Below are 23,118 nucleotides of genomic sequence, written 5' to 3'. Positions count from 1 at the left end.
CCAGGAGTCACCTGGATGTTTGTTCTCTCCCGTGTCCAGTTGAGTAGTTTGTGTTGTGTCTGACCTGTCGCTGCTGACATGTTGGAAGACGCCGTCGGCCTCGGCGCCGTCACCGTTCTGGGAATCCTGGAGCAAGGTGAGGACAGACCCTTAAATCAGCAGGAAAATGAATGGACTCTGGTTTATTGTATCTAGGTTATATTTCCCTCTCTCTCTGATTAGTTTTTTTTCTGCTTTGATTAGATTTAAATTCAGTCTGGTTTGTCTGATTTAAAGCATCGTGTGGATGTTAAAATCCTCTCTTGTTTTTCTGAAACAAATTTGCATCAACTTCAAACTCAGGCTGAACTTTGTTCGCTGTCTCACTCACTCACTCATGATTTAGAATTAGAAAACCTTTATTTTTCAACAGCTACAAAACTGTAGGATGTGAAAGATGAATGAGGCTTGGCCTTAACGTTCCTTCACACACTGAGGATGAAGCCGCCTGTGGCTGATTTTATTCATGTATTCGTGTCATTCAGAAGCTTCTGTGACGCTGGTTTGTCTGTGCAGCTTATTTCTCTCTGCAGGTGATTTACGCCAGGAGGAAGTATTCGGTGTCTCCGCCCACCACGGCCGGACCGCCGGAGTTTGAGAGGATCTTCAGAGCTCAGTCAGTTCGGTTTGGTTTGTGCTGATGTTCCTGAGGTTGAGGAGACGTTCATTCATTCATCAACATGAATCTGTTCTGTGTGTTCAGAGCAAACTGTTCAGAGTATTTCCCCATCTTCATCACGGTGCTGTGGACGGCCGGAGTCTTCTTCAGCCAAGGTGAGAGGAGCAGACGTGCAGGAAATACAGGAAGTAAAGACTGAAAACAGGAAGTAAGGAGGAAATAAATGAGAATGTGTCCGTGTGGTTCCAGGTCTGTCTTCCATCTGTGGCCTGTTGTATTTATACGGACGTCTCTGTTATTTCTGGGGATATTCAGAGTCGCCTCAGGGACGGTGAGAAACAACGTTTAAATCTAAAACGTTTGAATCTTTTAATTTACTAACGTCACGTTTTTTCCTCCAGTCTGGCTCCGCTCTACTTCAGCGCTAAGGTTCTCTGGGTTCTCATCGGGTTTGCAGCCGCAGGAGTTCTCCTCTCATTCTGCAGAGTTTACCTCAACGTGGATCTGGTGGAGACAATCTGCTCCGGCCTCGGCCTGTTCTGAGGAGGAGGAGGAGCAGGAGGAGGAGCAGGAGGAGGAAGAGGAGGAGGAGGAAGAGGAGGAGGAAGAGGAGGAAGCTGTGTTGACTGTTTCTGTTAAATCTTCATCATGTGGTCGTTGTAAAAACTGAATTAAACAGTTTTAATATCGACTCCGTTCATGTGTTGATCCATTATGCTACTGTTAGCTACAAGGCTAGGAAGAGCTTCTATTAGCTGGGAGGCTAGGAAGAGCTACTATTAGCTACAAGGCTAGGAAGAGCTTCTATTAGCTGACTGGTAGAGCTACTATAGCACAGCTAGGAAGAGCTACTATTAGCTGGGAGGCTAGGAAGAGCTACTATTAGCTACAAGGCTAGGAAGCGCTACTATTAGCTGTAGAGATAGGAGAAGCTACTATTAGCAATGAGGCTAGGAAGAGCTAGTGTTAGCTGTAGAGATAGGAGGAGCTACTATTAGCTACGCGGCTAGGAAGAGCTACCATTAGCTGGGAGGCTTGGAAAGCTACTGTTAGCTGGGAGGCTAGGAGGAGCTACTATTAGCAACGAAGCTAGGAAGCGCTACCATTAGCTATGAAGCTAGGAGGAGCTACCATTAGCTACGAGGCTAGGAAGGGCTATTATTAGCTAGGAGCCAAGGAAGAGATAGCTTTAGCTGAGAGGCTAGGAGGAGCTGCTGTTAGCTGGGAGGCTAGGAGGAGCTACTGTTAGCTGGGAAGCTAGGAGGAGCGGCTGTTAGCTGGGAGGCTAGGAGGAGCTACTGTTAGCTGGGAAGCTAGGAGAAGCTGCTGTTAGCTGGGAGGCTAGGAGGAGCTGCTGTTAGCTGGGAGGCTAAGAGGAGCTAGTGTTAGCTGGGAGGCTAGGAGGAGCTACTGTTAGCTGGGAGGCTAGGAGGAGCTACTTTGCTGGAGCTAGGAGGAGCTAATGTTACTGGAGCTAGATACGTTAGCTGGGAGGCTAGGAGGCTAGTGTTGCTGGAGCTAGAGTATGTTAGCTGGGAGGCTAGGAGGAGCTACTGTTAGCTGGGAAGCTAGGAGGAGCTAATGTTAGCTGGGAGGCTAGGAGGAGCTGCTGTTAGCTGGGAGGCTAGGAGGAGCTGCTGTTAGCTGGGAGGCTAGGAGGAGCTAATGTTAGCTGGGAGGCTAGGAGGAGCTACTGTTAGCTGGGAGGCTAGGAGGAGCTAGTGTTAGCTGGGAGGCTAGGAGGAGCTACTGTTAGCTGGGAGGCTAGGAGGAGCTAGTGTTAGCTGGGAGGCTAGGAGGAGCTACTGTTAGCTGGGAGGCTAGGAGGAGCTAGTGTTAGCTGGGAGGCTAGGACCACAGTATTTATAGCGAGAGCTGCCGTCTCGTTGGACCATTATCACTCAGACGTGTTGATGTTTGATCCATTCATGTCGTTGCCGTGTTGTTGGCGTGTGGAATGTGGATGTGCGTTTATTTTTAGCGTGTTCTTGAGCAGCAGTTGTTGTTTTCAGTGAAAAACTTTCCGACAGCTGTTTCGCTTTCTGTTAGCGGCCGACTCCGTCCACCAGAGACGAATCCGCCCCTAAAACAAAGGCGTCCATCTTCTTTCAGTCTCACCAGGGTCATGAAGGTTCCTGGAGTCTGTTCATGATGTCACTCAAGTCTACGTCCTGAAAATATAGCTCGGAAAATATTTAAAAAAATATATATTTGGAAAACATAGTGTCTCTCTACCCTCCATCCACCCCGACCTCCTCCTGCTGCAGCTCATTTCTGTTCATTTACTTCAGAAGTTGTTGCATGATTATAACAAACATCATTATAAATGTATCAAAAGTCAAACAACCACAGAGACAAAAACGAAATGTCAACGAAATATTCAGTTTAAAAAAAAACTATTTTAAAACGTGGTGTTTCATCCGCCCTCCATCCACCCCGACCTCCTCCCGGTCCATTAATGCTCGTTTTTCTCCGTCTCATGAAGCAGATGTTGTTGGAGATGAGGACGTCTCAGGGTTTTATGAGTTTTAGGTTTTTCTCGTATAAACGTCCATAAAACAGAAGCAGGACAAGAAAAAGCCGCAGAGCCATTAAATCCAGACCCTCGACCACAGAAACTGAATTTAAACTCTTTTTAATGGACTTTCAGTGAGAAACACGTTTAGTCGAGTACTGGAGGTTTTAAGATGCTGTGAGATACTCGTATATTTATCTACATATATGTGACAAAGATGTGGATTTTAAAGTAATAAAGCTCATAAAACCTTTTGTGTTGTTAAAGTTCCGGTTCAGACTGAATTCTACCTTAAATTATCGCAGTAATTATTTTAAATGAACTGACTGATTACATTCATACATCCCACTGTGGTTTTTCAGCTGCTTTTAATCACATCTATTCTCTTTTTTCGGAGAGTAAAGACATTTTCTTTTACGACATTAAACACAATAAGTTTAAAGAACTTAAAACAACCAGTTACGGTCAATTTCTTGGTTGATGATTCAGATTAAATCCCCGTAACCACATAAATACAGAAAGATACAAAATGTCCCTCCGCAGCTCCCGTAAGCCCCGCCTCCTGAGACCGAGCGGAGATTTTCCGTTTTCTTTTGCGCTTCGTCCTTATTCTGAACGTTACGGTAAACACATTCAAAAAGAGCCCTTCAAAATAAAAGAGTCTTTCTTGCGCGCTGTCCGTCAGTAAATGAACAAATTTATATCTAATGGAAAAATATTAATAAATACGGACAAACTGTTACAACAACAACGTTATATTGAATTGCAATAAAACTTCAATAAACCATTTACAGAAGTTGCAGTTGTTACTTTTGCACAAACCATTTCCTCGCTCTTGTGTCCAACACGTTATCGTCTCAGCAACTATTTATGTTTCTATTGTTTTCTCTCTGTGTTGTTATTTTTGTATATTTTTCTTTTAATATTTTCCTGTTAAACTCGATATTATTTCTTATATTATTGTTTCCTGTGACAAGGAAATTTCCCACAGGTGAGAATCATGTGTCTTTAAATACTGGTCTGTGCCAAATGAATCCATAATATTTAAATCAGATGTAATGTTTAAATAAAATATAATAGTATATGATATATACAACCTCAGGGTGTCACTCTGATGAGGAATCTAAGAATAAAGGGACATTAAATCTATATTTATTTAATATAAGAAACTGTGAACAATAATAATAATAATAATGATACAGATAATATAGTTGTTGTTGTAGATGCACTGTAAATAAAACATATGTAAGAATGATTATTAAAACACAACAGATAAAGCTTTTCAGAGAAGCATCATTTATTATTTGTTTATATTTGCCATGAGATTTAAATTTGCATTTATTTTTAGATTCCTCCTCAGATCAAGAATCCAGAGTCTTTATTGTCATGAGGAAAACATCACAATTTTTATTAATTAATTTATTTAGAGACTCCTGGTTTAAATGAACACATATAATACACAGACATTTAGATATGAAAAAATAGGTACAGAGAAAATGTAAATGATGTAGTAAAGTACATAAAGTTCAGCTAAATTGATAAGTTAATATTTATACCCTCTTAAAATAACGGCACAAGTCATTTTATTTTTCAGAAAATCTAAAAACTGAACCAAATGTCGAATCTATATTTATTATTACAAATAATTTTGTCAAAAAAACGACTTAAAACGTCATTATTTTAGGACGGCGGTGATATGTCTGTATTTGTTATTTATTCATCCTTTTCATTAGATTGACCGTGTGCATGAATGACGCTTTTATTGTGAAGGGCTCTGCTTTACCGTAACACTTCAAATAAGAACAAAGCGCAACAGAACGTGGGGGCTGTATTTACCGTGGTAGAGTTTGAAAGTTGTCAACAGAGAAGAAGAAGGAGACGGGGAAGGAGAAAAGGAGGAGAAAGAGGAGAAAGAGGAGAAGAGTTATCGGCCTTTAACCCGCCAGCGGAGCTCGGATGAGGAGGAATGGGCTGCAGCCAGAGCAAGGTGAGGGAAACACGGTGGGAGTCCACGCAGGTCCACGCAGGTCCACGCAGGTCCGCGGAGGACCGTTAGCGGCCGGAGGCGGTGAAACATGCCGGGGATGAGGCTCCGCGGAGCGGGGCGAGTCTCCAGAGACACCCCGGTACATTAGTCCGGTCATTTCTAACCACCAGGAACAAAATGGAGGTTCTAACTTCTTCTTCTTCTTCTTCTACAACTTCACATTCTTCTTCTTGTTCTTCTACTACTTCTCGTTCTTCCCTTTCTTCTTCTTCTTCTTTCTTCTCTGTCATTCTTCTTCCTCGTCTTCTTCTTCTCTTGTTCTCCTCCTCATACTTCTTCTTCTTCTCCTTCATCAATGTCTTCTTCTTCTTCACCAGAAACAAACTAAGCGGAGGTTTTATCTGAAAGAGGAGAAACGATAATTAAAAGAGAAGTAAATAAAATCACAGGGGTCGTTCAGTTCCTCCTCTGAACATCTGTTTTTAATCATCAGGTTTGAATCTCAGGTCCTTTTTTTTAAAAAAAAAAAAAACAGAAACGCTTTAAACCTCTAAATATCATCCCATTTGAGATAAACTGATATTTAAACATGTTTATTGTGATTTTCAGGTGTTTTAAATTGATATTAGAGTCCAAACAGCAGCTTTTCAGTGAGTTATTTGACTAAATGTTAATATAAAGTGTTGTTAAATGGTTTATTGTCAAAGTTCTTTCATTTCTGACGCTCTTGAACTCAGCTAAAGTTTGACAGCTGGTGGTTATTGATAGAAAATGACTTCATGTGTTGTCCAGTCTGAGGTCCGCGGGCTGATCTGAACCAGCAGAGCTTTTATACGGACGGATATTCACAAGTTTCACCACAGAGTTCATCAGTTTCCTGCTTCTGTGTTTAGAGACGTTAAAAAACAAAGAAATAAACCGAATATTTGAAGCTTATTTTTGTGCCACATGTTGGAAAACATCTCTGCTTCTTGTCACTGTTACGATTTGAAGCCAAAATCTGTCAGAAATGGGGGCGGCCATCTTGTTTGGGTGGCATTGAAGCCACACCTCCAGCTAAACATTAGGACACGCCCCTTGAATGATCAAGATAACACTGACTGTTAGCTTCCTAGCCTTAAGTCAGCTACCTTCCCCCATAGATTAGTTGTGCCCTTAGCTTGCTAACTGTACTGTTAGCGTTTACTTGCTAATTATCCAAACACAGTTGGTTAATTTATGCCTCTACCAGATTTTTCTGCGATATCAGAGTAATGTTGAGGTCGGTGATGATAATGAGATGATGGATGGAAGCGTTTTAATCCTGTAAAGAGCCGTCACACTGGTTTGTTCTGAAGCTGCATCTGAGCGGCTTGTGTTGGCAAAGTAAAAGCAGTGAGATAATAAGAGATGGATGGATTCGTCCTGCGACGGTTTGAGGAGGTGTTGTGTCACGTGAAAGCCGAGTGAAGCTTTGATTAGCTCAGAATAGAAACAGACTGGAGAAAGAAGCTTAAGAGTCTGAGCTGCTGCTGGAGGAGGTCCACACCGACGCCTTTAATGGCATTTAAAAGTTTAACACACCAGGAAGAAACGTATTTACTTACTAGAAACATTCATTGAGAGGTTTTATTCCATCTTTTTAACCCTCATAATGTGTTAGAAAGCTCCAGAACACGACAACATTTCTCATCCAGTATTGTTTCCTAACGTGTTATTCATTCATATCCATGAAAGAATTCACTAAAATGGGTGAAACATCTGATCCTGAAGCCTCGTCCCCATAAAAACAAGGTTAAATGTGCTTTTCACTCATTTTAACTCTGACCCTGACACAGTCTCAGGGTTAAACCGTAACCGTCCTTTTCTTATTCCTGTTGTGTTGCTTGTGTCTTGATGTCACCACTGTGTAGTTGAGCCTTATTTGTTCTCCTGGTTGGTCTGTTATCCACCAATCACAGAGCTCCTACTTGTTTTTATATTATTACAATTATACGAGTCCATCAGTGCGTCTCAGTGTTTCCTAATAAAACTTGAAACCAAAGTGAATAAATAAATGAGACTATAGGCTCAGAGTCCATGAATACGACCAGTCACTGCTGGTTTGTGGTTTTATATCCCGGGGTCATTCCCATCATTCATCACTCACCAGAGACTCTATGCTAACAGCTAGCATGTTAGCGCTGCTTCCCTGCTGTTTATTTCCGAGCTCCGTTATTTATTATTTTATTTTTATGAGCTATTCGTTAAATTTCTCTACGCTGAGACTTTTCATATGAACTTTATTTGTTTCATGAGTCGTTTTATAGTTGAAAATGAAAGAAGTACAGTTCACCTGTAGTGTTGTACTGAAAGTGTTTTTTACGTGGAGAAATCGACCCGACGTTAGTGATGCTGGTTCCGTTTAGAACGTTCTAGGTTTGTCCAGCAGAGGCGCTGTGGTGTGTGATTCTGGGCCTTTGTGTTGTGGCTCTTTGTCGACTCTCAGGATGTTTTGAGTCATTTTTATACAGTAACATAGAAAGTTCTCTATAAATAGTACCAACAGTGTAACGTCCTGCTCTAAGTGGGCGTCTGCAGCATTTAGCACAGGTTAGCATCAGAGCAGGAAGGTTGTGGGTTCTAACCCGTGGGCTGGTTGGGGTCTTTCAGACTTAAAGAAGCAGAACCAGTTCCTAACGGAGAGACTGCAGATAAACTTTCCTACCAGCTACATTTCACGTTGCTTCTTATTTTTTCTTCACGTCTTCACTGATGATTAAGATTCAAAAAGTTCTGATCTGTTTGACCAAAACACTAAACCTCCTCCCCTCTAGTCTAGAGCTCACGTTATTGATCCCACAGGGAATCGTTTTGTCTGAGAGTCCCAAGATAAGCTCCTCATTGCATCAGTTGGTCTTAAATAACTTGAAGATAATCACCATGAACTAATTATCCACCAGGCGGCTCTGGACTATGAGCTCAGGTAGAACCAGGTGAAGGAGGCTTTTTATTTTTTGGGTTTTGACCAGGCTGCGTGTATCTAACGTATCAACAGATTTGGCCGACGTTAACAGAGTCTCACTCCAACATCTGTAGTTTTACAGCCGACACATGGAGGAGAACATCTGTGGAGATGGAAGAGCTTCATTTTACACGTTTACTGAAACTCAGAGAGTAAAATATCAGATGTGCTGGAGCTGAGACCTTTAAAGACGCCACCTTGACATTAAGACGACCTGAACCTGAGAGGAGAAGCTGCAGCTCTGACTCAGTATTTGTGGCGTGAGGACGTTAACAGCTCGTTGTTGTGATTCACGTCCGTCCAGTTGTTTCTACCAACAGATGGTCGGAGGCCGGAGGGTTTCACACGCGTGACGAAGACGTTTTTAGAAAAGTTAAAACCCAGATTCTGTCTGGAATCTGTGTGGGGAGTTTCTGTCTGAACTAAATGAGCTGTGAGGGTTTAATTTAAAGAGTTTACAGGAAAAATAAATCAGGAACTGCTCGAGTTATTCCTGAGAATTGTCCTTTAAGCAGAAGGAACTGAAAATGATCAGCAGTTGAAAAGCAGAGATGTTGGGTTTGTTTTCACTCGTCATCGCGTCGTCGCGTCCGTTTGTTCCTGGAAAAACATCAAATTCTTTAATCAGAGACAAAGATGCTTCTAAATGATTTGCAGATACCAACAAACGTCTGAACTGAGTCACATTGTTGTGGAACTGAAATACGACGTGTTTGTTAGAGTTTGTGTTTCTTTAAACCCGAGTTTTATTAACCACAGACTTGGTTAATCAGGTTTACCAACAAGTCAATGAAACATAACCAGAGCTACTTCAGCAATCAGTAGCTGCACAGATTTATTATTTGATACTAGTGCTCGCTAATCGCTCCTGGAATGTGCATGTAATTCTTATTTAGATTAGATTATGTTAGATTAGATTAGATTGGATTAGATTAGAAAGTCTTCATTGTCCCAATTTGGGCAATTTGGTTGCAACAGCAGGCAACAACCAGCTTCATACCATGAACCAGTACAGTACAACACATACATGTGGATGTATAAATGGACATATGGGACATATAGGACATGTCTAGAGCTTCTGTAGAAACCCTGAAGCTGAGGGAACATATGATCTGAGATATCTGTCTGAGTCGACCTCTTTTCTAGCTGATTTTTATCAGTGATTCTAAGGCTCCCATCGCAGCAAATCACTGCAAAAGTTAGAACTGACTCAGTAAAGAAGGATGAAATGATAAAACAGTTTTAAAAGTGATCTGTCGCCATTAACCCCCCCCCTTTCACCTTCTCTGCTTGGCCTCAAAAGTCAGTTTATCATCCATGATGGAGCCCAGATCTACTTCTACTGATTTACATCTCCACAGCTTTTGTTTTTATTTTTTGGTGAATCGATCAGCAGGTAGCAAGTAGTTATTCAGTGTAACGCTGATGAATAAATATCATTTAGTGCTACTTTAATTTAATAGTCAGCTCAACATTTTTAGCCTCTCAAAAAGTCCCTCCCACAGTTGTTACTGATTCAAGAGCTACTATTAGCTGGGAGGCTAAAAGGAGTTGCTATTAGCTGGGAGGCTAGGAAGAGCTACTATTAGCTGGTAGGCTAGGATGAGCTACCATTAGCTGGGAGGCTAGGAAGAGCTGCTGTTAGCTGGTAGGCTAGGATGAGCTACCATTAGCTGGGAGGCTAGGAAGAGCTGCTGTTAGCTGGGAGGCTAGGAAGAGTTGCTATTAGCTGGGAGGCTAGGAAGAGCTGCTGTTAGCTGGGAGGCTAGGAGGAGCTACTATTAGCCGGGAGGCTAGGAAGAGTTGCTATTAGCTGGGAGGCTAGGTAGAGGTACTATTAGCTAGGAGGCTAGGATGAGCTACTTCTTCTTCTTCTCCTTTTGGGACTTTTGACACTAAGTGACTTCTAAGTGAAACACAAGAAGAAGAAGAAGAAGAAGAAGACTAGTCGTCCTCTCCTTCAGTAAAACGTGAGACATTCAACACGTCGAAGCTTCGTTCTCTGGAATATTCAAAGTATTTCTGACACGAGGCCGAGAATCCAGGTTGAACTGTGGCTGTGAGCGAGTGTGTGGGAGGCAGCGCGATTCGTACTGTCTGTTTTTTGTGGTTTTTCTGAGGAGGAAAACAGTCCTTACTGTCGCACAGAGACACGACAGGAAGGAGCTGAAAACTAAATCAGAACGGCTGCAGGAAACTTTCAAATGAAGCTGCTCGACTCCTCGTCAAACAGAAGGAGCCTGTGGGTCTGATGATTAACAGGATGTGACTCCAGGTCAAAGGTCACACAGTTCACATTTAATGCTGTTAATCTGTCCTCACAGCAACCGCAGCTTTAATTTAAAACCTTCCCCACAATTTAATTAAATTTAGTCCAGATCTGGTCTTAAATGTCTCAGAGTTGAATGGATTCAGTCCTTCTTCTTCTTCTTCTTCTTTAAATTTTCTTACATGTTTAGTTCATTTTAGAAATTAAACTTAATTTGTATCTCAATAAAGTTCATCTTAGGCTAGGAAGCACTACTGTAAGCTATGAGGCTAGTAAGAGCTAATATTAGCAGAGAGGCTAAGAAGAGCTATTGTACCGGAACAGACCAGCTATCTGGTTGTTTTCAATTGCTAACCCTCAAATATTGTTAGTAGCATTTAACCTTTAGTTCTAACTTTGAAAACTAACACTACTTCTTTTATATATTGGGATACACGTATATTCTATTTATTGTGAAATCACAGAGGTTAAAATGTGAATTATTGTCTCAGTAAAGGTTGAAAACAGTCACAATCAGAACTTCTGAGATGAACTAGAGATGTTTCCAACACGATCAGCTGATATTCGTTCTCAGTAGTTTGATCTGTAATCAGAAACCTGCTGAGATGATTCAACAGTCTCCAAATAGTTCCTATAAATGTCCTCCAGCTCTAGGGCAAGCTAATATTAGCTGCTAGGCTAGGAGTCTAGGAATAGTTACTTGTAGCTAGGCGGCTAGGAAGAGCTAACACTAGCTGGGAGGCTAGAAGGCTCAGAATAGCTACTAGTAGCTGGGAGGCTAGAAAGCTAGGACAAGCTAATTGCTGGGAGGCTAGGAAGAGCTAATATTAGCTGGGAGGCTGATAAGCTAGAAACAGCAACTAGTAGCTGGGAGGCTAGGAAGCTAGGACAAGCTAATTGCTGGGAGGCTATAGAGAGCTGCTATTACCTAAATAGTAATTTATCGGTAGAACAGGCGTAGACCTGGAACCTGTGACCTGCTGCAGAACTGCTGATCAGAGGAAGCTTCCTGAACGTTATCTAACTGCTGCTTTATCTCTGGATAAAATGTGGACGTAAACAAGATGTTCCAGCTAAACCAAACAGAACGAAGACGCCGCGGTTCCACCATAGGTTCCTGTGCAGACGAGCGTCGAGTCTGATTTATGGCGTCTTGTTTTAAGAGCGAGGGCCCCGGTGATGCCTGCAGGAGCATATGCTTCTCCTCACCACCACCTCCTCCTCCTCCTTCCACGTCGACGTGTTTGAACCAGAGATATTTATTGTTTCAGCTCCGAGTTTAAATAAAGCAGTCGTTCAGTTTGCAGAGTTTAACTCTTGATGGAGCGAGGAACCATATGTGGTAACTTGGTTCCTCTCACTGAGGTTTAGTGTCATGTGGTTTTCATTGAGCCAATCAGAGAAGATCAAGGAAACATCTCAGCTTTATTGGACAAGTACGTCTGCACATACAAGGAATTTGACTTTCGCTGCCTTGTACAAAATCACAGAACTTAAATATGCATAAATATAAAAGAATAAAAAATAAAACATATGCAGTTGAAATTAGACTTTAAGACACAAAAAAATGAAAAAGGGCAAGAGTGGATTAAAATAAGCTCAAAGTTCTCTGAACAAAATATAAGATGTATTTTTTTCTTTTTTGCAGAGTGAGCAGAACTGATTTATTAGGAATTTTGGATTTATTAGTGTCCTAATGTTGTTTAATGTGTTCTAATGTGACAAATACATGTTTACACTAGTTTAAGTACCAGGAACCAGATAAGAAACTTGAGAGCCCTGTAAACCAAATCAAGTGCAACTCATTTTATTTAGTTTTGATGCAAAGAAGAAGAAGAAAAGCAGTTTCTGTTTAGTTCTAGGTCTGAGGGTCGTATTATGTCTCTGACTAAACCTGTGTGAACCCCAGGATTATTTTTTTATCATAAAAATTGCAGTAAATATCTTCATTGTGAGTTTTGGTTCGTTGTTGTGGGTCGTGTGTTTGCCACCTGTGCTGCAGAGGGTTAAAGTGTGGTGTGTGTTTTCAGGGTGTGATAGTTTGGCTTCGCTGTGTTTGAGCAACGTGTCGATGTGATGAGGCAACACAGTAAATATTTCTGTTTGGACGCGCGCCTCAACCACAGAGTGAGTTTATTTAGTTGATCAGAATCAATAAACCTCACGTTTCTTATTAAAAGTTTATTTAACGATTCCTCCGTGTGTTTATAGGGAAAATATTGGCTTCATGTCAGATGTTAAAATAAAGTTACTGATAGCGTTTAAACTTTAGCTGCAACCTTGAAAGCTAATGTTTGCATTTACAGCTCAGGCTTAAATGCTTTTATGCTAGAGCTACTGTTAGCTGGGAGGCTAGGAAGAGTTATTGTTAGCTGGGAGGCTAGGAAGAGCTACTGTTAGCTGGGAGGCTAGGAAGAGTTATTGTTAGCTGGGAGGCTAGGAAGAGCTACTATTAGCTGGGAGGCTAGGAAGAGCTACTATTAGCTGGGAGGCTAGGAAGAGCTACTATTAGCTGGGAGGCTAGGAAGAGTCACTGTTAGCTGGGAGGCTAGGAAGAGCTACTGTTAGCTGGGAGGCTAGGAAGAGCTACTGTTAGCTGGGAGGCTAGGAGGAGGTTCTGTTAGCTAGGAGGCTAGGAAGAGCTACTGTTAGCTGGGTGGAATAGCTTCTAGTACTTTTATTTAAAGCTTTTGTTTATTAATTAAACTTTAATTAGATCTATAGAGATGTAGAATCTCTGTATCATTTTCAAATGTTTACATTGTTTACAACTTTGTAAAGTTGATGTTAGCATTTAAACTTCAGCTGTAGCTTTACTCCATGTATTTTTGTTAGCTTAATGTTTGATTTTAATCTTTAATCAACAGTGGCTACAACAAATAATCAGGGATGTTTATGGTGATTGAATTTAAATGTTAATCGAGGTGACATTAATTTAGTTGCAGTGTCGGGACCGATACTGAGTCCTGTTCAGACTGTGCTGTGGTGGAACAGGTTTTATGTTCTGATCCAAGCTCCACCTCCGTGTGAGGACAGGGTTCAGGTATGTGGAAGGGCTGCGAGTCCTTTGTTTATCCAGGCGACAGCAGAAACTGTCCAGTAGCGGCTGAAGTTATGTAACGTCGGCAGAAAGGAGGGAAAGTTGCAGCATCAGTCATGTGGAGACTAATGAGACTCTTTCATAACAGCCTCCCTGCTCCAGTTTAACCCTGGACATTCTCAGGTCTAATCAGGGCCTAATGTGGTCTACGAGGTCCCCCCTCTGCAAGAACTCTGAGCACAGCTGGTTTATTAGGAACCATGAAGGAGAACAAGTGGCCTAATGTGGTCTAGCCTCCCAGCTACTAGTAGCTCCTCCCAGTCTCCCAGCTAACAGTAGCCATTCTTAGCCTCCCAGCTAATAGTAGCTCCTCCTAGCCTCCCAGCTACTAGTAGCTCCTCCTAGCCTCCCAGCTACTAGTAGCTCCTCCTAGCCTCCCAGCTGATAGTAGCTCCTCCTAGCCTCCCAGCTGATAGTAGCTCCTCCTAGCCTCCCAGCTACTAGTAGCTCCTCCTAGCCTCCCAGCTGATAGTAGCTCCTCCTAGCCTCCCAGCTACTAGTAGCTCCTCCTAGCCTCCCAGCTGATAGTAGCTCCTCCTAGCCTTCCAGCTACTAGTAGCTCCTCATAGCCTCCCAGCTAATAGTAGCCATTCTTAGCCTTACAGCTAATAGTAGCTCCTCCTAGCCTCCCAGCTAATAGTAGCTCCTCCCAGTCTCCCAGCTAATAGTAGCTCTTCCTAGCCTCCCAGCTAATATTAGCTCCTCCTAGCCTCCCAGCTAATAGTAGCTCTTCCTAGCCTTTGCGCTAACGCCGCTCTATGTTTTGGATGATGGTGAACCTGAACTTTGTCACGTTGTCACTGAAACCTCTTCCTGTTCTTGTTGTTCTCAGAAGAAAAACAAAGGCAAGAAAGGAGAGAGGAATCAGAAAAGCAGCAGCAGCCGAGATGACAGAGGTGAGCGGTTTGTGTATTTATATGACACTGTATTTACATGTGTGTCTGCTTCAGACTGCGGTTTCCTCTTTTGGTGTCCTCTCACTTCCTGTTTCATCATCTTGTGTGGGGTTGATGTTGAGATGTTTCACTTCATGAAACCACTCTCTACTTCAATGTTCAGACGTTCCAGCAGAGATGGCGTCTAATAGCTCCACTTTATGAACTCTAGGAAGTGTTTTATTGGGGTAATGTGGTGAAATTAGATCCAGACGCACCAAACAAACATCAAAGTATCAGACCGGGGTGACTCCTCAGAACTCCCACGTCTGGACCAAAATGTTGCACTTGAACGCACCAGAAACTACAGCCAACAAGCAGTCGGTTCATAAATAACTCTTCGTACCAGCAGGGGGCAGTAGTTGGTGTTTATCATTCACAGAGGAGACAGGTGTAGCTAACCCCAGCTTTCAGATGCTAACTGCTAAACTAGCAAACCTGAAATACAGTGTTCATTTTTTTCTTCATGTAGCCACTAAACAGACAAACGTTTTTAGATTTTTGGCTGTAAATAATGAACAGTTCAGGAATTGACATTTAACCTTTGGGCTGATGACATCGTTTATCTCTATCTGCTATGACGACATTAGCCCAAATATTCCCACTGTCCAGGGTGGAACCAAACAGACTCATACGAAATCAACAAAGGAAGATGTTTTTTTTATTGGTTTGAGTTCTTGAACGCACCATCTGTTGTGAAGTTGTGACTCATGTTTGACGGTTAGCGCTGTCGCCTCATTTCCTCCCGTTTATGAGCTCACACTATACTCATTTCTAGCCAGATGCGAGATGTTGTCATCCTCCACCTCTTTTTCTTCACCTCTTATTCATCTCAATCTGGGAACGTTCACAGTTGTAGCAGCAATATACAGGTACTCAAAACCAAGCATATGGGAAGAGCTACTATTAGCTGAGAGGCTAGGAAGAGCCACTATAAGCTAGGAAGTTGGGAAGAGCTATGATTAACTGGGAGGCTACGAAAAGTTACTGTTAGCTTGGAGCTTAGACAGAGCTACCATTAGCTAGGAGGCTAGGAGGAGCTACTATAACGTAGGAAGCTCACCCTAACTTTCCAGCTGCTTTCAGTTGCTAACTACAAAGCTAGCAAACCTGAAATAGCCTGTTGTTAACAAGTGTTTATTTTGTCCTTATTTTAGCCTCTAAACAGAGACACTTTTTTAAATGAGCAAACATCAGCGGTAAATGGTGAACACAGGAAGTGACGTCCAATCTTTGGGCTGATGACATCGTTTATCTCTGAAGACACGGGTTAGCCTGGAGGCTAGGACATGCTATGATGCTATTAGCCCAAATGTTCAGTCTCCAGGATGGAACCAAACGGATTCATACGAGATGAACGGATGAAGAGTTTTATTGTTTTGTTTTTTGCATTGGTCACTTTTCCCCGTTAATCGTAATCATTCTATCTGGGTTTTTACTTTTGGTCAAAATACTTTCACCAAAATCTCTCGATAATCCCCTCGAATAAAAGAGAATAAAACAAAGGCTGTTCTTTGTGTGAATATCTCCAGACAAGTTCCAGCCGGTCAACACCTGAATTTGCTTTGGGATTATGAGAAAAATACAGAAACAACGGGGGCAAGAAAATATTGTATAAACCCTGAGAAGCTGCATTAGTTCCCAGGACGTTGAGGCTTTTAACTCATTTATTTCCCTTCATCGTGACAGTTTAGACCTTCAGGTTCAGGTTCATCCAAACTGAAGACGTCAGTGAAGCTGAATGTTTTCATTCTCCTGTGTCTACATGTCGATGATGTAATAAAAATTACAGCTTGTCGGAAGCATTTTCTGAATCAGTGAGTGTGTCAGGATGAGTTGGCGTCAGTGAGGAACAAAAAAACAGGAAAACAGATTATCTGTGGATTTGATTGTTGCTTGTTTTCATCCCTGAGTCTTTTCCCAGATAAATGATTAATTATTCTGTTTATAAGTTCTATTAAAGTTTCATTTCAGCGTGTTCCTGTCTCTTCCTGTAGAGGGCGCTGTGTGATCTTTTTATTTCGTTGAACCATGTCTCGGCAGGTAAAGCTACGTCGGGCGACGTCTTTCTGGAGAAGCAGTTGGAGCGTTTTGAGTGGCAGTTCACAATTTTAAAGGAAGTGCTCTCAGCCAATGGGAACGCTGAGAGGGCGGAGCTACTGAGAGACCACGCCGATGAAGAAGTCTGCACCCTGGTCCTGAGCATCCTAGATAAGGTAACGAGGCTAGCCGTGTTAGCCTAGTGGCCAAACGGTGTAGCTACAACTTGGGTTCTGATCACAGTTCCTCTCAACTCACGATGCCCCGCCCACACTTCCTCCCAACTCACGATGCCCCGCCCACACTTCCTCCCAACTCACGATGCCCCGCCCACACTTCCTCCCGACTCACGATGCCCCGCCCACGCTTCCTCCCAACTCACGATGCCCCGCCCACACTTCCTCCCGACTCACGATGCCCCGCCCACGCTTCCTCCCGACTCACGATGCCCCGCCCACGCTTCCTCCCGACTCACGATGCCCTGCCCACACTTCCTCCCGACTCACGATGCCCCGCCCACGCTTCCTCCCGACTCACGATGCCCCGCCCACACTTCCTCCCGACTCACGATGCCCCGCCCACGCTTCCTCCCGACTCACGACTCTCGGTCGTACATTACCTCTGTACAGAGTGGTTGGCATGGCAACCCATCCTGTTTCTATAGTGTCAAATAACAAACATTCATCAACATCATGTTAATTTCCTTAAATTGATTCTTTAAAAAATGATTTGTTTTAGTTTGGCCCAAGTCCCGCCCACTAAATTGGAGGGGGCGGAGCTTATGAGCTATACTGCAGCCACCAGGGGGAGCTCTACTAGCCTTGAGGAACTGTACATATACAGTCTATGGTTTAGCCACGTAGCTTTGTCTGTCGCTAGCATCTTCAGACATGATGCTGAAACGTTATTCTCAGTGGACCTGGTCTCTTCTCATGTTAGCATGCTTATGCTACGCTAACCTGCAGGTGTTTCTTTTATTTTACAGGTGAAAACGGAGACGACGGCCGATCTGAACATCCTGCATGAACAGAAAAGTAAAGCTGCCACAGAGAAACACGACAAACACGTGGAAGGTAACAAACTCTTATTAGATCACAGACCTGTCTCCACGTTGTTTCAGCTAAAAGCTAAAAGACGATAATTCAGTCTGGTTTGAGGAGGCTCCACAGCTTCAGTGACGCTTTAGTGGCTTTATATTAGACACACAACATCGTTCATTCATCGCATGTTTGGGGAATTCCCTATTATATACCCCTAATTATATATTCCTTATATATACAAGAAACAGTTTAAAGAATGTACAAAATATAACATGAGAAATAACAACGCTTCACTGAGGAAATGTTAAAACATTCTGTATATTCACTGTTGACAACATAAAAACATTAATGTTTAATTAGTTTTACTTTATTTCTGACATAAAAAAACATGACAAATATATGAATAGTTCACTTCCATCAGTATAATGTTAATAATAATCTTTACATTATTATAAATAGCATAAACACATAACCAAAGATAAGACAATAAATAAATAAATAACAGCCTCTTCATTTCTGTACCGTGTAAAATTCATCTCATCAATAGATTTTCCAAACTGTTTGTTATAAATGATCCCTAAATGTTCAGGTTTAATTCTAGGAGACTTTTCCTTTTTTAAATCAAACTTGTTTTGATCTGGTTTGAGTTCAGACTTTTAACCTGAACCTTGAATCCAGGGTCGTATCAGTCTGATCCTGTCGAGTCTCCGTCCCAGAGTCGACTTTAACATCTTTACCGATGACTCTTAAACCTTCATGGTCCCTGGTTCCGTCTCTGAGCTTTTAGTTCGTACTTTAAGATCCTCTGAGGAAACAGAAAGGACCAAACCAGATCAGCTGACTCCTCAAAACAAACCTTTATTGGGGGTTTTAACTGACTTCTCTGTTCCTGCTTCTAAAATAATAATAATAATAAAAAGATTAGTGTTAATTCCTCTGTCCGGCTGCAGGCTCCAGGTCACATGACGTCTGTCTGGATCCGTAGCTCAGTTACAGCAGAAAACAACAAACAGACGAAGCACATGAGAGATAAACTTTAGCTTGACACTTTACCTCTGGTGCTAACATGCTGCAGCTAATTCACGACTCTTTTTACTGTCATTCAGTAATAAACATCACAGAAGCTGTAACAGAACCAAACATCGACGCGCTGCTCAGAAATTAATACGGAATAAAAACCAGACTGTGTGATGAATAAAAAAATAAATGGAAACGCTCCAGAGCCTCCAGGCTTTCAGAAGTAAAAGGTTGGACCTGGGCCTGGGCCTGGGCCTGGACCTGGTTCTGGACCTGGGCCTGGGCCTGGTTCTGGACCTGGACCTGGACCTGGGCCTGGGCCTGGGCCTGGGCCTGGTTCTGGACCTGGACCTGGACCTGGACCTGGACCTGGGCCTGGACCTGGACTTGGACCTGGGTCTGGGCTTGGACCTGGACCTGGACCTGGACCTGGACCTGGACCTGGGCCTGGTTCTGGGCCTGGGCCTGGTTCTGGTTCTGGACCTGGTTCTGGGCCTGGACCTGGGCCTGGTTCTTGGTGGTCCTCAGGTCATGTGACGCTCGCCGCCGTCAGATTAGACTGAGCTGGTCTTTGTTTCCTGTAGAGCTGCAGACGAAGCACGAACAGGAGAAAACTCAGCTGACGGAGACGTTCCAGGAGGCTGAAGACGTCCTGAAGGTGAAACACGTGACCAGTGAAACCTCTGAGCTTCCTCTGTTCACTGGTTCATCCACATAAACCCAGAACAATTAATAAGGTCTCATGTTAACGAGGGGAAGTGTCATCTGATCTGAAACTTTCCTCCCTCAAGGTTTTAAAAACGAAGCTCGAAATAAAAACTAGTTCAGTTTTTAGCTGCTGGACAAACATGATTTTTAAAAGTCAAGTCCTGCCTCCACCACATGATTAGAGAAGATCATTCATTCATTCAGAGACTGGAACTCTCTGTACATCAGGTTGCACCAGTAATGGTTGCGCCACCTGCAGACTGAGAGCGGTACTGGCCTCCCTGCGCTGCTTCCAGTCATTTAGGATTCATGATGAAGCATTAGCCTTCTGCTTAGCACGAATGCTAAATGTCAGATGTAGTCAAAAAGCAGGTACACAACACACACAGAGACTTTACAAATCATAGAGTAGACAAACAAACGGTTTATTACTAATAAAAAAAAAAGATTACACTGAATCTGAAGAAGAAGAAGACATTTATGAAAATAATTGGGAGCTGTTGAGTCTGTGACGTGTGTTTTAAAGCGAACCCGTGGGTTCGTGTTTCCTCTCTGATCGAAGGCTGAGGTGCAGCAGTTGAAGGCTGAGCTGCAGATTTACAACGAGCTGAAAAGACGAGTGGAAGAATCCACGTTCAAGAAGGACCTGCAGAGAAACATCCAGGTGTGTTTTCAGCTCTGTTCTCTGGAGTTTATCCGTCAACAAGCGCCGGCTCCAAGCTGATGATTATCCTCCTGTCCAGGCCCATGGCAGCCCAGGTGCATTCTGGGAGTCTGAGCAGGAGTCTCTGCTGTTCGTCATCGAGATGAAGACTGAGCGCGTGCAGGAGCAGAACAGGAAGCTGCAGCAGATGGACGCTCTGGTAGGAGCCGGCTGCAATTAAAACATTCACTGAAACACAAACTTCTTCTTCTTCAACTTGTTTCTCGTGATTCTCAGATGGAGAAGAATTTGTCTCTGGAGGATCAGATCATCCACATCCTGCAGCAGAACGAGGACCTGGGCGTCCGGATAGAGAACTACCAGAGCCTCATTCAGTAAGTCCTCCCGTATTTAACCAGCGATTAACCAACAATTAACTAATGAATGTGCTGCCACCTGCTGGACAAACCTGAATGAAGCAGCACTAAGGATTCATGTGGCAATATTAAATAAACAGTTTCTTAAATAATTCTAATTTAACCTTTTTAATATTTGGCTCATTTATCTCTGAGACCTCTGCTCCATATTTAATAATATTTAATCATTTAGAAACAGACATTTTATTTTCTAGCAAAAGGCAAAAAATAAAAAGATCCTGTGTGATTTAAAAAAAAGGAAAGAAAATGTTATAAAATACATGTTTAATGTTCTAATATTGAAAACAAAAATTTAAATCTAAAGATTTTTTTAAATCTTCTGGTTTCGGTTCAATTAGAAAATATATAATTTTCTGATTTCAAATCTCAAGCTTCACATTTATTATTTAATCAAGCAGAGAAAACATCTAAAATAAAATGAAAAATGTATAAAAAATAGACACGCAAGTAAATCTATGTTAATAAGGTCGTAGACACTGAACTTTGATAATAAAGCTGAGTTTAACCTGTAGAATAAATGTATCTGTATTTTATGTTTTGTTATTTTTCTGCTGGTTTTAAAATAAACTGGTCATGAAGTTTAATAAAACTGAACCTCCGCTCGAGTTAAAGCTGAGAAGCTTTGTTTGTTGGTGTGATGAGTTCGGGTCTAATCCCTCCTGGGTCCTGTTCTTCTTCAGGCAGCTGTCGAAGGAGCAGCAGGACCTGAAGGTGGCGCTGGAGAGGCAGGTCACCGTCAACCAGAAGCTTTCTCAGGAAAAAGAGCAGCTGATGTTCAAGCTGCGGCACAGGGACTCGTGTCCGACCATCCAGATCCAGATCGCGCCCACATGACCCGCGCACGTCATCCCCGGGCCGAGAGCCCACATCCACCCGGGTCCAGGTTTAACGGCTCTGAGGTCGAGTCCCGGCCGGACCGAAGAGTTTCCTGTGGAATCGGTTCCTATCGATTAGTTTTTATTCCTTTTGTGATAATCTCTGTGATTATTGTGAAAGTTCAGAACGACTCAAACTGACAGAATGAAGAGAACGTTTTATTAGTTACAAAACAAACATGGACGCTGTTAGATAGGTGCTAACACGTTAGCTAGGTGCTAACATAAACAACAATAAGACCGCACATGTTCTGGGTCATACAACTAGGCCAGCTAAGCTAGCTACAGGCTGTTAGCATCCATGCTAGCTAGCTTACATCCAGCTAACAGGCTAGCTAGATAGCTAAGCTCTATGAACAAAATACATCCTGTTTGCAACATGCAGTTAGCAAGTTAGCAATCTAACCTTAATGGAGAGTATATGTCCTATTAGGTGCCATGCTACTTATCTTAATTCTAGCTAACAAGCTAGCTAGCTACCTAAGCTCTATGAACAACATGCATTCTGCTAGCAGTCATGCTAGCAGAATGCTTTGAAGCATATGTTAGTAACATGCAGTTATCAAGGGAGCTAGCTAACCTCAGTTAACAGCACACATTCTGTTAGCAGTCACGCGAGCTAGCTTAAATCTATCTAACATGCTAGCTAGCTGAGCTCAATGAACATCATGCATCCTGTTAGAGGCTATGCTAGTTAGCATGTTAGCTAGCTCACCTCAGTGAAGAACATATGTTCTGTTAACAGCTAGCTTAGCATAATGTTCTTTCTGTGGTGTGAACGGCCGTTAGGTTTAAATCTGTCAGAACTCGATGTAAATGCTGCGATTCTTCATGTTTTCATCTTCACTGTCGTCGTTTCTTTGGTTTCGTTTTTCTCTTCTCGTCTCTTTGTCACAGTTTGAAACTAGCGCCTCTCTGACCTTTTCATTTCCACGTCTCTTCATTCACACGTTTAGCTTTAATTTACAGTATATTTAGAGGCCGAAGCCTCTTTTTTAAGTGAATAATGAGCCTCCAAAACAAAAAAAAAAATGACGTTTTAGCATCTTTGTTTCTGTTCCTGTTGGTTTTGTCTAAACAAGGTTTGGATTTCGTTTTCAAATAATGTCAGTTTTCTAAACCACTTCTTATCATTCAGTATTTCACTACGCACCTCTAGAATTAATGCTAACTGACAAATGAATGTTAGCAGGTTAGCGTGTCACTAACGTTAGCGTGGTTATGCTAGCATTGGAGTCTGGAAGGTTTTACACACAGATTAATATCAAGTTACTGTTTTATTCTCCTAAAAAACATATTCCAGTGTGTACAGCTGGCTAGCTAGCTGAGCTGATAACTGCACATTTTTTTGTTAACAGAACAGGGCTGTGCTAAATGCTAACATGCTAGCGTCCTCCATTTTAGATCATGATCTGAACACAAATACAAGGTGGCTAGTTTGTTAGCTTAAATGCTAACTGTACAATCGTTGTTACCGCTTTAACAGCATCGAAAACACGGCTGTGTGAGATGCTAAAGCGTTAGCATCCTCCATTTTGACTTGTTTACTGTTGGTTTCATTTCTACTTGACAACAATCAGAGCGTTGATCACTGTCACAGCTGCCTCAGTTCAACAGATGTGAATTTATTTTTCAGTTAAGTGTTTTTTTTGTTCTGTTTTTTTGTGGGATGTGACGTTTGTGTTGCCAAATAAATTGTCATCCTGTGACAGCTTGTCGTTATGCACCAGCACTTTGTATTTTTTGTATTTTACCAGGAGTTTGTATCAGAGACATGTTTGTTTTCATGTTGTACAGTTTAGAATTTTCTCCTCTTACTTGTAAAAAAACTTTGTGTTGGTTTTTGTTTTGACTGATTAAAGATGTAGATCAGATTGTTTTTGACTCCGTTAAATAAAAATCTGGAACTAA

At 42.2% G+C, this 23,118-nt stretch overlaps 2 protein-coding genes across 3 annotated transcripts; both read left to right on the top strand.

The window, feature by feature from the left end:
- The first annotated feature begins 78 nt into the window (after positions 1–78).
- ltc4s (leukotriene C4 synthase) lies at positions 79–1,389 on the top strand. The gene is made up of 5 exons (XM_047585909.1): positions 79–136; positions 556–655; positions 743–813; positions 908–989; positions 1,060–1,389. The coding sequence occupies exons 1-5, from the start codon at positions 79–81 to the stop codon at positions 1,199–1,201; spliced, it is 453 nt and encodes a 150-aa protein (XP_047441865.1). The 3' UTR covers positions 1,202–1,389.
- Positions 1,390–4,970: 3,581 nt separating this feature from the next.
- ccdc69 (coiled-coil domain containing 69) lies at positions 4,971–23,118 on the top strand. Of its 2 annotated transcripts, XM_047585977.1 has the most exons (9): positions 4,972–5,160; positions 14,345–14,408; positions 16,491–16,663; positions 17,473–17,560; positions 19,129–19,202; positions 19,815–19,916; positions 19,996–20,115; positions 20,193–20,290; positions 21,013–23,118. In XM_047585977.1, exons 1-9 carry the CDS (start codon positions 5,140–5,142, stop codon positions 21,164–21,166), a joined length of 894 nt encoding a protein of 297 aa, XP_047441933.1. In that variant the 5' UTR covers positions 4,972–5,139; the 3' UTR covers positions 21,167–23,118. The 2 variants fall into 2 exon arrangements, with proteins under 2 accessions (XP_047441934.1, XP_047441933.1); XM_047585978.1 differs by lacking the exon at positions 14,345–14,408 and having other exon boundaries at positions 4,971–5,160.

Source organism: Mugil cephalus, chromosome 5, assembly GCF_022458985.1.
Source record: "Mugil cephalus isolate CIBA_MC_2020 chromosome 5, CIBA_Mcephalus_1.1, whole genome shotgun sequence".
Classification (NCBI taxonomy): domain Eukaryota; kingdom Metazoa; phylum Chordata; class Actinopteri; order Mugiliformes; family Mugilidae; genus Mugil; species Mugil cephalus.
The sequence above is the reverse complement of the archived record's forward strand: the minus strand, read 5'-3'. Positions and strand labels throughout refer to the sequence as shown.

What these genes read in the sequence shown, in the direction of transcription:
- ltc4s (XM_047585909.1), top strand. Translation starts at nt 79, where the DNA reads ATGTTGGAAGACGCCGTCGGCCTCGGCGCCGTCACCGTTCTGGGAATC. An exon ending in GAGAGGATCTTCAGAGCTCA is followed by an intron (nt 656 to 742) that starts GTCAGTTCGGTT and finishes CTGTGTGTTCAG; the next exon opens with AGCAAACTGTTCAGAGTATT. An exon ending in TCAGAGTCGCCTCAGGGACG is followed by an intron (nt 990 to 1,059) that starts GTGAGAAACAAC and finishes TTTTTCCTCCAG; the next exon opens with TCTGGCTCCGCTCTACTTCA.
- ccdc69 (XM_047585977.1), top strand. Translation starts at nt 5,140, where the DNA reads ATGGGCTGCAGCCAGAGCAAG. An exon ending in TCCTGAGCATCCTAGATAAG is followed by an intron (nt 16,664 to 17,472) that starts GTAACGAGGCTA and finishes TTTATTTTACAG; the next exon opens with GTGAAAACGGAGACGACGGC. An exon ending in AACTACCAGAGCCTCATTCA is followed by an intron (nt 20,291 to 21,012) that starts GTAAGTCCTCCC and finishes GTTCTTCTTCAG; the next exon opens with GCAGCTGTCGAAGGAGCAGC.